Source organism: Helobdella robusta, assembly GCF_000326865.2.
Source record: "Helobdella robusta unplaced genomic scaffold HELROscaffold_22, whole genome shotgun sequence".
Classification (NCBI taxonomy): Eukaryota; Metazoa; Annelida; class Clitellata; order Rhynchobdellida; family Glossiphoniidae; genus Helobdella; species Helobdella robusta.
The window spans coordinates 2,028,039-2,043,263 of record NW_008704170.1 but is presented as its reverse complement, the minus strand read 5'-3'; the positions used below and the strand labels follow the sequence as shown (position 1 = coordinate 2,043,263).

Sequence of the window (15,225 nt, the reverse complement as noted above, 5' to 3'; positions counted from 1 at the left end):
AACAACTATAGTTGCAAAAATCGCCNGTTTATCAGACAATAAATAAGTTTTACAATGTTGTTTAAAAAGACGAGGTTTTGAAATAATTGTAACAGATAGAGGCAAAATTGTAAACCAAATTTTGGGTGCAAGAATAAATATGCTATCATTTAAAATTTTTAGTCTACTGAATGGTATTATATATGGAATGAAGTGACGAGTAGATTTAAAAATATGTGAAGGTTTGAGTAAAAAAATATTTGAGAAATTAGATGGTAGCAGATTATTGACAAATTTGAACATGAAAAAGGCAACAATAAAAATATGTAATTTGTATATTGTAAGAAGACCTAAAGAAGAAAAATATTCATCAACATGAGTGGTAATTTTTAAATATAATAATAGTTTTATACATTTTTTTTGAATTCTATATAGTTTTGAGACATGAACAGCAGGGCTATTGCCCCAGATAAGATTACAATATGATAGATGAGGAAAAACAAATGCATTGTACAACAATATTAAAGTAGTTTTATTAAGTTTGTATCTTATTTTATAAAGAAGACCTAAAATTTTGCTTAATTTAGAAGAAATAATATTAATATGTTCAGCCCAAGATAAATTATCTGAGATAATTAGACCCAAAAATTTAAAATAATTGATTTCATTATTATTATTATTAAGATAGGTTTATCAGATTTTATCAAATGAATGAATAAACGAATAAATGATTAAATGAATAAATAAATGATTGATTGATTGGTTGATTGATTGATTGACTGACTGATTAGCAATTCTCCGGCCAACCAACCATTTTCAACGGAACATCGATAACGACGTCAATGGAAACTCGCTCGGTGGTCATCAACGAAAATTTCAAAACCGCCTTGTTCTCCGACAGCGTCCAAAACTCCTGGCAGAACGAGACGTCGCACTCCCTCGTCACTTTCGTTATCTGCCGGCCTCTCTCTGCCGCATTTCTTAGATACACTCCCATCTCCGTTAGACAAGTTAGGTAGTTGGTCAAGCGGCCCGGCCTAAAAAAAAGTAGGGATACATATTCGGGTTCATGAACTTTGTTGAATATGTCCAGAGAGAGAGGTAAGAGAGAGCGAGAGATACATAAAATGTAATTGAAATTATATATGCGCGCACTCACACACACACAAAGACACACACGCACGCACATGCACAACTTAGATAATGATGATTGCTAAGATTGTTATTATAATTTTATAACAATAATAACAGCTAATTATTACAATTATTCTCTCCAATTCTCTTGCAATGATAGAATAATAAAGGCAATAATTATATAACAAAATTATGATGATAACAGGTATAATAATAACTATTATGTTATGTGCAACTTACTGACTTGTTATATACTAAGCTTTTGTAGACCATAGCCTGGTGGATGAGAGTGAGTACTTTGGCTATTGATTTGCAAAACTGGAACCCAAAGCATCTAAAAATTCAATATGCACATAATTTGATATTAAATTCATTTAATGTTATAAATAAAAATTATATAATTAGTTAAGAATACACACACACGTACGCAAACACACATGCACACACACGCGCGAGCGCACACAGACGCATGCAAACAGACACAGGCGCACCTTCCATAGAAGCATTCAGGATTAAGCATCTCATATTCAAACATGATGTTAACAGCATTGTTATATTCATCTTCCGGCATGCAGTCAGGGTCAGGGAAAAACTGACCATTACCACAAAACCCTTTCAACTTAATCATGTAATAAAGGCAGGCTCTCATTTGCCCCAAGACCACGATGTAATCATTTAAACTTTGTTGGTTGCTGGCGATGCTAAATAGACAGGATTCTTTATGTATTGCAATGTATTGAACTGTTTCTAATATTTTTAGGAGACATTTTCGTAAAATTGTTAGCATGCTGTGGTAGCCATTGCCCGGAAGGTTGGGCTTGAAGTCGTATTTTGCTGCTACCAGGGCAATTTCTTGACATGTAGGTCGAATGCTCGATAAGTGCTGCAAGAGGACATCCGTTGTCTGCTTCATTGATTCTTTCGCCTGATCTGCTTTGGCTCTGTTGGTTGTCGCTGTCGATGATTTCCTCGATTGATCATCATAATATTCAGCGACGATTGATACTAACTCTTCTAGTTCATCAATCAGGTCTGATATCTTACTGTTGTCTGAGTACTTCTCCTCCAGAGATGGCATTTTCGATGATGGTCAAGTGTTATTATATAACTTATTAATTATGTTATTATAATTTGTAAAACTCTTCTATAACAGTGAAGTTTTAATTAATTAAAAAACCAAACAAAAGCAATAATACTATTACTTTCTTTTAACACTTATTACCAATTATAATATTAATAATAATTCACAGAGACTAGAGTCTTCACTAGAACATTAAACTTAAAATTAAATAATAATCAATATAATAATAACCATATAATTATAACACAATATTATTGCACATCTAGTTTGGTTTATTTTATAAAGCCGTTACTTTGCAGAAATCAGCAGAATTAGGTTACCAAACAGTAAGAAACTGTCTGTAAAGTCAGAAAAATGAATCCAATTAATCTTCTCTAATTATATATATAACTAGATAATATACATTTGTTTATGTGATAATTATGTTATATATATATAAATATATATTTATATAAAAATATAAAACAATAAATAATATTTAATAGTAAAACATCACATTAGACTAGCCAATTACAATTGTCCTAACATAATAACATGTTGTTGTTGATTTCAATAAGATAGGATAGATCATAATATATTAATTTAAAATAAGGTTGGTTTTATTTTCTTTCAATATTACCACAGGAAGGAACTTTATAGTTGCATTTGTATTTCAAAGAATAAGGTATTATATAGTATAATTATTATACTATAATGTCATTTATAACATAATATAGTATACAATACCAGTATTAAAGATTTTAACAATAGCATGAATGCTTTATTATATTATACACAACAAATAAATGAACGTATTTGACGTAAACACTCAATTTTTTTATATAAATGAGTAATTTTTAGCTAAGAATTCACTACACATTTCAAGGCTTTGAAATTGTATTTTTATATAAAATTAATCCATATTCACGCACATACCATGTATGTACCTACCTATTAGAATATAAAATGCATATATTATATTATAAAAATATTATATATATGTGTACATATATGTGATTACATAATTATAGCAAATAGTACAATCTATACATTTCATAAGCCATAAGCGTATCTAGTTAAAACCCCATTGAGACGAAACAGATGATTTTGATCAGCCAATAGTTGGAGAGTGCACAGGTATCATCATTGCACTAACAATAAGTACTAATTACTTTAAGATCCGCCCCTAAATCGTTTTATTTACAGCTCAGATGATTGTAAAAATGTAAACAAACAAATTTTTATGTAATTTAAGTTGAAAGTTTGATTTTTATTGTGATTTATTATTTTAAGCTGTCTGTTAAGGAAAATGAAACTGCAATAAATCATATCGAAGAATGTTGTGAAATTTTTATTCAAAGCTGGTGGCGAAACGTTTGAGAGACGAAAATTTTTTAAGAAAAAAATATGGCTTAAAAGTGGTGGCGAAATGTTTTTGGGACGAAAACTTTTCAATGGATGAAAAATTTGTAACCATAAGGACCGCAACGGAAATGATTGCAGCCAACCAAAATACGCCACATATGTTTATTATTTCTCATTTTAGTTCTGTAAATCATAGTTTACCGATTATTCTTGTCACTTTGTCATTTTAAAATTTTGTTTCGTGTTGATGTTAGTCTTTGACAATCTATATTCATTACTTTTATTGTATTCTTTACTTTATTCCATTAGAATTCTGCTCGTGACTTTTAAATTTTAAATAGTCGGCATGGGTTCTTCCTTGATATCCTACTATAGAATTGTCTAGAAGTGTCATCAGCAATGTCTGCTAATTTTATTGCGACTTAAATTGAAGAATATATAAATAGAGCTGTGTTTTGATCAGGAAATAATCTTAGTCATTCATTTTTTGTCCCCAGAAAACAGGCGTGCAAGTGGCGAGTATGCTGAGTTTTTTGTGGATTTGTGTGATGATGCCGGCCTTGACAGGTGATCATTTTATTATTTCATGATTATATTCTATTTTTTCAATAAATTATAGTAAAAATTAATTATTACATCATAAATATGAGCCATGTGTTTTTAAAATTATGAAATAAGTTACAATTAAATAAATTTTTTATTATAATTCTGTATGTTATTTTTTGTTTACTGTCGTTAACTGTTGAATTAAATTTAAATATTAAACTGTTTGTCTTGATTGATTGCTGTTTAATTTAATTCAATTTGCATTGAATTGCTACTATTTTTTGTTGAACAGCTGGTCTGGCTGTCATGTCCATTGATTTTGGTGGAGAATTTATGAAGATTGCAATTGTCAAGGTGTGCTGTAAAGTATCTTAACTTTTTAAAAATATATAATCTGATCTGATGTTGTTCCCTTGTTTACTTATATGCTAACTTTCCTATAGTTTTATTAGTGTGTAACAATTCATTTATTTATATTATATAAATTTTATAAGCTTATTCATTCAATTTAATTGTCAAATAAATTTTAAATTTTAACTCTTTTTATTCTTTCCTTTTACTAGGCTGGAGTTCCTATGGAGATAGTGTTAAACAAGTGTGTTTTTTTGTTTTGCTGTTTTTTTGTGGCTCTTAGTTAATACTATTGAAAGTTCTACTAGAAGATTAATCATTCTGTTTTGTTTGGCTTGTATTAGTTATTGAATTAGTATTGTATTAGTCATTGTTGCCATTTTTTTCTCCAGAGAGTCACAAAGAAAAACACCAGCTGCTGTCTCAATTAGGGATGGTGAAAGGTTCTTTGGGGAACCAGCTGTCAATGATGTTAGTTATCCTTTTGTGTATGTATGTGCGCACGCGAGTGTGGTGTATGTGGGAGTGTTTATATATATATATATGTATTGTATGTATATATATATATATGTGCTCTTGACAACTTTCCTCACTGAGTTAATGAATTTATTCCCATTTGTTTTTAAATGAACTAATTTAAAAAAATTTCCTCTTAAGGCAATGAGATATCCAAAGACATCATATAGATACCTTCACGAGGTTATAGGCAAGGATTTTGACAATCCCCTGGTGGTGGAATTTAAAAAGAAGTACCCTTACTACGAGATTGAGAGAGATCCCAGGACTGGTTCCGTACTGTTTGTGCACGATGAGTAAGTGACTAGTTGTCATTATTAACAATAATTATGTTTATTATAATTTCAGTTATAATTTCGTTATAATAACGTCCTACCTCAGGGAACTAGGTCTCTGGACGCTAAATAAAGATTGATTGATTTCAGTTATAATTTAATGATAAATCATATTGTAGAGTTAAGTTTGCTTGAAAGTTTTTTGTATTTTTCTTGACTAGGAACACAAAATACAGCCCAGAAGAGTTGGTTGGCATGATTCTACAGAAAGCAAAAGAATATGCTGAAACCTTTGCTGGTTTGTAATCAGATCTTAACTACTGTATTCATTACATCTGCTACATGCATAAAAACTGAGCCATTGCCATTGTAATTTTTTTTATGAGAAATGTCAGATTGTTTATCTTATCAATTTTTGTGATATTTCTATACAAACTATCATTCATTGATCATGTCTATCAAATTTATGTGTGTATGTATGTATGTATGTATGTGTGTGTGTGTGTGTGTGTCGGTGTATGTATTATACCATATGTTTATCATGGAGTTAAGTTTACTTTTAACATTTTCTGACCTACAGAGCAACCGATAACGGAGTCCGTAATAACCGTCCCGCCGTTTTTCAATCAGGCAGAGAGGCGTGCCATGCTCAGGGCGGCCGATCTTGCTGGCTTGAAAGTACTACAGCTTATTAACGATAATACAGCCGGTCAGTTCTGTTGAGTGATTGGTTCATTTGTCGATTGATTTGTTATTAGTTGTGATATTCGTGTTTAACACGTACACTGCCAGACACACAAACACACTAACACACGCACACAGTTGCTCTAAATTATGGAATGTTCAGGCGAAAATCCTTCAATTCCACTCCCTCCTATTACATGTTCTTTGACATTGGGGCCTCAGCCACCATTACCACAGTCGTCGGTCTGTTATTATTATTATTATTATTTTTACCATTGCGCCATCATAATTATTATTTATTTATTATTATTATTATTATTATTATTATTGTTGTTCAATTTATTTAGAGTACCAAGTGGTAAAGGTGAAGAGTGCAACGTCCGGTTTGACTGATACCTTCCCACAGCTGACCATCAGAGGCGTTGGGTCAGTCAGCTGTCCTGATTATTATTGTGTAGCTGACTAATTGAATGATTGATTGGTTGATTGATTGAATGATTGATTGACTATTTCATTGATTGATATAATTAGGTGACTGAGTAAGTAAGCAGGTGAATGAGTGGCAATTGATAGATAATTAATTAGCTGGAAATTAAATCTCCTTTTAGGTACGATAGGACGCTCGGTGGTTCTGTGTTTCAGAGAAGACTTCGGGATCACCTCTCGAAAGAGTTTGACAAGGTGAAGAAGACCAAGAAGGATGTCTTCACTGACCTTAAGGCTCAATTCAAATTGTACAAAGAAGCTGGCAGGGTTAAACAGGTTCGTTAATTAATTAATTAGTTAATTGATTGATTGATTAATTAAATGATTGGTTTGTCTGGCTGGTTGATTTGTTTTTAGTTACTTCATTGAATAATTTTTTGTTTGTTTGGTTAGTTGATTGATTGATATTTATAAGTTTAACAGTAGATTGATTAGTTGATTGTTTGTTTGTTTGATTGATTGATTGATAGATCAGTTAATTTTATTACATGATATCTGATTTGCTGTTAATTAAACAGGTGCTGAGTGCCAATGTTGAACACTTTGCTCAGGTTGAAAACTTACTTGATGATGAAGATTTCAGGTTTATTTTATTCTTTCATTCTTTTCTCTCTCCCTTTCTCTCACTCTCTCTCTCTTTCTCTCTCTCTCTCTCTTTTTCCCACTCTCTCTATTTCTGTTTTTCTATTTTGTCACTCATATTTCAAATTATTTAAATGAATTTTTTTACAGATTGAAAGTGACAAGGGAGGAGTTTGAAGCTCTGTGCCCTGATCTGTTTGATAGGATTGCCCACACCGTTAAGGAGGCCTTAGATTCAAGTCAGATTACGTTGGTAAGTCGATTGATTGATGATAGATTGATTGATTGATGGATGGATGGATGGATGGATGGATGGATGTGAATATTTGATTGATTGGCTGGGTGGTTGATTAGTTGCACTGTCTCAATTTCATGAAATATATATAATGGCATTTTTGATGCAGTCTGAAATATCAGAAGTCATATTGATGGGCGGTGGGACGAGAGTGCCAAAGATACAGGAAGTTCTGAAGCATTCCATTAAGAGGTTTTGCAATAATAATTAGTTTAATAATAATTATTATTATAATTTATAATAATTTTCATATTAATGAACGTAATACTATCAAACAAAAATTATCGTTATACAACCTCTCTCTCTCTACTATTGAATATTGCGTCACTTTGTGTTTAGACAATTGAAAATTGTCTCTTTTTTTTGTCTGTATATTTCATGAAATTCAACAGACTGTTGTACGTACACATTCGCGCATTGATGCACACATGCGAGTACACACACACACACACAAACTTACGCACGCATTCAACTAAGAAACTAAATTTTAGGGATGATCTTGGGAAAGGCATAAACACTGACGAAGCCGCTGCGTTGGGAGCTGTTTATCAAGCTGCCAACTTGGGGAAAGGTTTCAAAGCTCAAAAGTTCAACATTAAGGATGGGGTTTTGTATCCTATTCAGGTTGGTTGGCTAGTCGGTTTGTTGGTTGGCTGACTGGCTGACTGCTGGCTGGCTAGTGGCCAGTAATTAGTGTTTTTTTTTCCATAATAACAAACAACTATTTACTTATTGTTAGGTTGAATTCGAACGAGTAAAATCAGATTCGGACACGTCTTCATCAGACGAGGCAGCCAAAATAATAAAGAGAACCCTATTTGGTCGCATGCAGACCTACCCCCAGAAAAAGGTCATGACCTTCAACAAACATGTCAAGGACTTTTCTTTTGAGGTCAACTATGGTGATCTATCATTCCTTGACATCAATGAGCTTAAGTTAGTGCAGATGCTTTTTGTTTTAATCATCCAGATGAGTTCCTTCATTTCTTAATATCAGTTGACTTCTCTCTCCAACATCAGAGAATTAGGCAACACGACTTTGGAGACCATATCGCTATCGGGGGTGGGTGAGGCTTTCTCGAAACATTCACAAGATGGCACGGTTGCCAAAGGCATCAAAGCACATTTCAGACTCGATGAGAGTGGCATCATTCACGTTGAAAGCGTTAGTGTTTGTATTATTATTTTTTCTGTAATTTTTTTTATTTCTTTATTTATTATTATTCTTATTATTGTTGTTGGTGGTGGTGGTATTTAGGTTGAGGCAGCATTTGAAAAAGTCGTCACAGAAGTTGTTGAGATTCCAGTTGAAGATGAGGAGTCAACACTTTCCAGTATGTTTTTTTGCTTGCGTTTGTATGTGCCTGCATATATGTATACGTGTGTGTTTGTCTCTGTGTATGTGTGTGTGAGTGTTTGCGTGTGGGTGTGTGTTTGTCAATCATTACACCCATATTTAACAGAGCTTGGCAAATCGTTCAGTAAATTTTTCGGTGGCGGCGATGATAAAGAGGAGCCTAAAGATGGCACTGTCAATGAAGAGGAAGTATGTTTTTGTTTGTTTGTTTTTATGTGTAGGTATGAATGCATATGTGTGTATGTATTGTATGTATGTACGTGTGTGTGCGCGCGCGCGTGTGTGTGAGCGTGTGTGTTTCTGTTTTACCTAGCAAAAGTTTGTTTAAAAAATGCTATTGCAATATTAAAGAGAGAATGAAGTATACCGTTAATTGTTCACTATTTTTTATAAGTTTGAAATTTTATTTAGTTTATATTCATTAAGTAGAGCTTTTGTTGGGTTCCAAATTGGTTCCATTTATGTTCATCTTTTGTTTCGCTTTATTCGTGTTTATTTTTAATTATAGTCAACTTTTAAGATGTTTTTGTTGATTTTAAGAAGCCTCATGATTGAATTCTGTTATTATTTAAAAAATATATATTTTTGCTGAAGTTGGCAGATAGTAGCAACAAAACTAGCAGTAGCATAAATGAGGAACAAGATGACGCTAGTAACGCTACTTTCACTGCTGCTTCTGCTGCTAATGATGATGATGATGCCGGTGGCTATGATAAGATTAATAAGGAAGATGCTGATGAGAAAGAAGAGGATGGTGGCGGCGATAGAGATAAGAAGGTTTGAAAAGGAGAGGGATGGAGAGAAAATACTAACCCTCTAGTTAACATCGGGCTATCTTGCTTAATAATATGTATGCCAGTTTATCTAACTACCTATTTAAATGTGATTGCCCGTTTTATCATGCCATGTTAGCTTTCACGTATTTAATATTCAGCTGCTTGTTTACTAACAATAATTAATTGATTGGTTGGTTGATTGATTGATTGGTTGATTGATTGATTGGTTGATTAATTTGTTAACGATTTTCGCAGCTTACTAAAATTTCTAGTACCTTTTTTTTCAACATTAATTTTCAGCTTGACTGGGTTATAATCAGTTACGACATTTATTTCATCAAGAAGTTACAACTTTTTCGGCTTGATTTTTTGATATGTTAAATATAATATGCTAAATAACTTGTCTCGATCCTTTTTTTTCTTCCACTTTGCCCGGCTCGCAAATAAACTATTGTAGATCACAGCTTATAACAAATTCTATCTATCTATCTATCTATCTATCTATCTATCTATCTATCTATCTATCTATCTATCTATCTATCTATCTATCTATCTATCTATTTATTTGTCCGTCTCTCTTTGTTTCTTTGTCTATCTATCTGTCTGTCTTTCTGGCTTCTTATTCATATGTATTTAACATTTTTGTATTATTATTATTGTCATTGTTATTAATTAATTATTTAATTAATTTTTTAACTAATTTATTAATGTTTTTTTTTTGTCTCTGAAGCCTGATGGAGATGATGTCGACAAGATACAACAACAGCAGCCGGATGAATCAAATCAAACACAATCCGATGATGAGGTGCGTGCGAGTGAGGAGTGCGTGATAAAACGAGTAGAAATCTTATCCTCTCGTTCGAATCATTGCCCTCTGTTTTGTATGGATGCACTCTTGTATATCACATTTGTAACTTTTATTATGTTTTGTTGTATTTTTTTTTACTAGGGTAAAACAAAAACTGATGAAGACAGCAAGCCGGAGGAGAAACCATCCTCTGATACTACTGACAGTACACGGCAGCAGGATGATAGCAGGAAAGATGACACTACGACGACGTCATCGTCTCCAACTAAGGATGAAAAGCCAAAGACTCTAAAAAAGGAAAAGCAGAAGAATGTAATAATTAAGGAGGACTTGAAGATCAGTGTCGAGGTTCACGACCTTAAGGACCCTGATGCCGAAAAGATGAAACTTGCTAAGAAACAGTTTGTTGTTGTCCAGGGTTCTATTGGAGGCTTTTGTTGGTTGATGTTGTTGCTGTTGTTGGTGGTTGCTGTTTAAAGTTTACTATCACTTATGTGCTCCCTTATTCGTTGAATGCAACACATTTGTATAATAAGGTATTTGTATAATAAGGTATTTGTATAATGAGGTATTTGTATATAACCATTGTGTTAATTTTAAACTACATTTGAAAACTCGTTTACAAATATTAAGCTTGAATGACTTGAGGAAGCAAGACGAAGAGAAGATGCTATTGGATAAAGTGAAGAATGAGATTGAAACATTCATCTTTGACACGAGAGATAAGCTGGAGCAGGCTGCTTACATCAAGTGTTCTACTGAGCAGGAAAGGAGTAACATACTCGAAGCACTCTCCACTGCCTCTGACTGGATGTATGAACTTGAGGATAGTACACCAAGGAAGGTCTGTAATATGTCTGCCTGTATGCTTATGCGTATATATCATGTATGCAAGCGTGTTTGTGTGTGCATACTTGTTGGGAGGTACGTATATAAACATACTTATGTAGTCGAGTGCAATGAGTTGAGTGTGGAAGCATGCATATTGCAGCAGTTTTTCAGCCTTGAGATATTCCTCTCCTGATCAGGTCTACCAGGATAAACTGACAGAACTGCACAACATGGTGAAAGACCTGTTTGATAGGGTGTACGAGTACCAGGAGAGGCCTGTTGCCATCGAGGCCTTGAACTCCAGGGTCAACCATTCGGAATTTTTTTTGGAGGGAATGAAAAACTTCACTGCAATAACTGCTGGCGATGATCAGCCATTTACGTTAGTCGAGATGGAAACGCTGAAGAAACTCATTGAGGAGACTAAGGTTTGAATGGACTGTGCGCTGTACGGCGTGCTATCGTGTGTTATGATGGGCATGGTAAACTGTGTGTGTGTCTGTCTGTGTGAGTGTGTGCTGTGTGTGTGTGTGTGTGTCTGGTTAAAGTAGTGATTAACGAATCTTGTGCCGTAAATTTTCTCACACACGTTTATTAATTAAAAATACAGGAATGGAATGCTACAGTTCAGAAAGAGCAAAGTGAAAGCTCTCTGACGGAAAAACCCAAGTACACAATCGACGATTACGTCACAAAAATTAACGCCCTTGACAGAGAAATCAAGTACTTGATTGCCAAGGTCAAAAATTTCAAGCCCAAATCCACATCCACTAATACATCTAGCGAGGGAAGCACTTCTAACACCACTACCTCTGGAAAAAAGAAGAAACCGAAAAGTCGGTAGTGGTTTTGTGTATATGTACGTGTATGTGTGCGTGTGTGTGTGTGTGTATGTGTGCGTGTGTGTGTGATAATGATAAAACCATAAAACCAATAACATCTACAGAAACAAAGACGACGACAATGACAGCTGACAAAGATGGCGAGACACTTGGCTTAGGTTACTTACTTACTACTTCTACTATATACAATTCGAAGATATAAACATGCTTAGGGGTGTACATGTCAATTTCTTTGTGAATGTACACATGAAGGGGAGAGAAAGAAAGATAAGAGAGAGAGAAGAGAGAGAGAGAGAAGAAAGAGTGAGAGAGAGAGAACGAGAGTTTGTCAGTGTTTTATTTTAACTTTAAATGATTCATCATAGGCGGGGACAAAATGACCTTGGAAGATGGTAGAGATCAGTCATCAGTGCCAACAGCAAAAGATGACGACGATTCAGCGACTAAGGAGTCGGCAAAGCTAGGAGATCTAGCTGACGACGCTAGGTATGAAGATGGCGACGATGACGAGTCCGCGACGACGACCACAAAAACGAAACTGAGCCACGATGAAACTGAATTATAAAATTATTCTGTTGTCGTTGTTGTTGACGTGTTTTTGTTGTTGTTAATGTTGCTCTCTTGTTTCTTCGTTCTTAGAAGGTTAGGTTAACAACATGCAAACATCGTCGATTGTTCATTCTTCGGTTAATTGATTGATTAGCTAAATTATTAATTAATTAATTAATTAATTAATTATTCTTGTTCATACTTTATATTGTACATGAATGTATTGTATCTCTATATAAAATAAAAAAACTACATTTGAACAGTCAATTATATATATACAACAATTACATATATATATATATAAGTTCGAATATTTCATTGTATTATAATATAATAAACGAAGATTTAATTGGTCGGTAAAATATTTTTAAATATTCCATTGTGTGTATGTATGTACGTGTATATATAATTAAATATATGTGTGTGCGTGTACTTGTGTATAAACAGATGTATTCATTATTATAAAATTGTAAAAAAATATTGAACGTTTACTATTTTTATCTTGTAGTTGTTATTGTTGACTAATTATTATTATTTATTACTACTCTATACTATGTTTGTTTGTTGCCAAATATAATATGATTGTGGTGGTTTAGTATTGATGGAAATAATATTAATATCATTTGATATTTACTATAGCATGAGTGATTGATACAGTTGTCGTTGTGCATTTTGTTGGTGAATTTGGTCTAGTTTTTATCTATCAATCATTCATTCATTCATTCAACTAATTCATTCGTTCATCTATGTATTTATTAATTCACTCGTTTAACCATCTATGTAATCAATTCATTCATTCATTTATTAACTTGTCTATGTTCGTTTGCTTGTTTGTTCCATTGTTTGTTTGACGTATCATTATGAAGCGCTTCAAAAAGTAAGTTCATTGAATTGTTTGTTAGTATAATTAATAATAAAATTAGATGTACCCTATACTACTGTGAACATTACGTCATTGTTCATAAGTTTGTTGTTGTTTTGTATGTGTTTCTGTACGTGTATGTTTTTATATTTGTATGTGCATACATTTTTTGTACACTCTATGTATGCGTACGGTACTGTACAATACAATACAATACAATATAGACAGAGATCTTAGGTAATTTTGGGGTTATATGTGTATTGATTGGATTGTTGTTTTTCATGTTTGAGTATGGAAGTTTTTGTTTGGTTATTTGTATTTTTATGTGTTTGTTGGTTGATTTGTTTATCTGTTTGTTCGTTCGTTTGTTTGTTTGTTCGTCTGCCCCGTTTATTTTGTATGATGCTTCTTCGATGTTATATGGAAGTTAAACATCATCATTATCGGTTACTTAACTATATCTGTTCAGAAATGTTGATGATGATAATGTATTAGAATAAAGCTAAATATCATAATAGGTATCTCATTTTTACAATTAAAGTATTTTTACCCTTGTCTTTTATTAATAAATAATAAATACACACATCATTCACATAGAGAGAGGGGGGGAAGAAAGAGAGATAGAGAGAGAGAGAGAGTGAGTTACTAATATGACATTTGAATTTTAGACATGTTATAGTGTAACGACGAATTTCAACATCTTTCGTGACGTCATTTCCAGTTTGCCGAAAAGGCCGGCGTGGTTTGTTGGTATCTCGTGACTCAGTTCGAAGTAGTAACCATTAAAAAGTGATTATGAATGTCGGTGAGGGGTTTTGAGGTAAAGAGATTCCGTTAAGTAAGCTTGTAAGTGTTTTTCTAGATGTGAGAAAGTAGTTTTATATATTTATTCTCTCTCTGACAAAACCGGCTCAGTAAATTTTTATTCAACACAACAGTAATTATAACAACAATAATAATGATATTAAACGAGTAAAATATGAAACGAGTTAAAATGTATTTCTGTGAAATGTTATCCTTCAGAATGGAACGCCAACGTGGGAATGGATGCAAAAAAATTTTAGTAGAATGGAATAAATTGCAGGGCAGGCAATCCTCATGCCTGCTATCCTTCTTAAGAGTAAATAATTCAATAATTATAATGCTTGGTTGAAAATGTTCAGTTTAACTACATCCTTTGGTCTGACGTCTTTACTTCCATATATACAATTTACTCTGCCAAAATTTATTTAAGGCTATCTTGAAGCTAGTAATGTTGGCTGGTTTGACCACATTTTACACCGCGCACATACACACACACACGCAAACACACACACATACATACATACAAACACACAGACATACACACACATACATTATTATGGACTGCTGTTCGAAAATTAAAAACAACAAATTCTCTAACAGATGAGGCGAGCAGAAGGTATGTTGCGTGGGCAACTCCTGCAATTATGATGATGATGAGGAGGAGGAGGATGCGAATGATGATGAGGATGAAGATGATGATCATGATAACCATGGCGAAATTAAAAAATAAACCATCACAACGTTGCTTGCTTGTTTGTATCTACGTATTAAGTTGAATATGTCTGTTAGTAATATTCCTGTTTGTCTTCCTGTCTGTCTGCCTGCATCTGTATGCGTGTATGTGTGCATGCATATGTGCATGTATGTATGTATGCATTTATACATGTATGTTTATTTTGTATGGTATATATAGTTTATAAATGTTGAGCTGAAGAGTTGTTATGCATGGGGAATCCATTAGAACGTTAATCCAATCACACACACACACACACACACACACACACACACACACACACACACACACACACACACACACACACGTCGTTACCTCACGCTGCTGAAATGAAACAAAACACTACACACATAAAAACACACAGACACACTTATATATACATACATACAC

General features: G+C 33.3%; 2 protein-coding genes across 2 annotated transcripts in view; one reads left to right on the top strand and one right to left on the bottom strand.

The window, feature by feature from the left end:
* The window catches only part of HELRODRAFT_111475 (hypothetical protein), a gene marked incomplete at its 5' end in the record, with an annotated part of 6,693 nt that extends 4,667 nt beyond the window's left edge, over positions 1-2,026 (bottom strand). Inside the window, 3 exons of the mRNA XM_009018714.1 lie at positions 787-1,016; positions 1,358-1,447; positions 1,605-2,026. Of these exons, the coding sequence (XP_009016962.1) occupies positions 787-1,016; positions 1,358-1,447; positions 1,605-2,026 (742 nt within the window). The remainder of the gene's footprint in view (positions 1-786; positions 1,017-1,357; positions 1,448-1,604) is intronic.
* A 2,352-nt stretch (positions 2,027-4,378) lies between these two features.
* Positions 4,379-12,923, top strand: HELRODRAFT_111473 (hypothetical protein). Its single transcript, XM_009018713.1, has 24 exons — positions 4,379-4,438; positions 4,648-4,679; positions 4,828-4,906; positions 5,093-5,247; positions 5,448-5,524; positions 5,807-5,935; positions 6,049-6,153; positions 6,258-6,336; positions 6,519-6,672; positions 6,915-6,979; positions 7,129-7,231; positions 7,383-7,465; positions 7,765-7,901; positions 8,038-8,209; positions 8,294-8,448; positions 8,554-8,607; positions 8,737-8,804; positions 10,386-10,615; positions 10,848-11,058; positions 11,243-11,473; positions 11,656-11,881; positions 11,992-12,045; positions 12,253-12,477; positions 12,533-12,923. Exons 1-23 carry the CDS (start codon positions 4,391-4,393, stop codon positions 12,450-12,452), a joined length of 2,847 nt encoding a protein of 948 aa, XP_009016961.1. The 5' UTR covers positions 4,379-4,390; the 3' UTR covers positions 12,453-12,477; positions 12,533-12,923.
* The last annotated feature ends 2,302 nt before the right edge of the window (positions 12,924-15,225 follow it).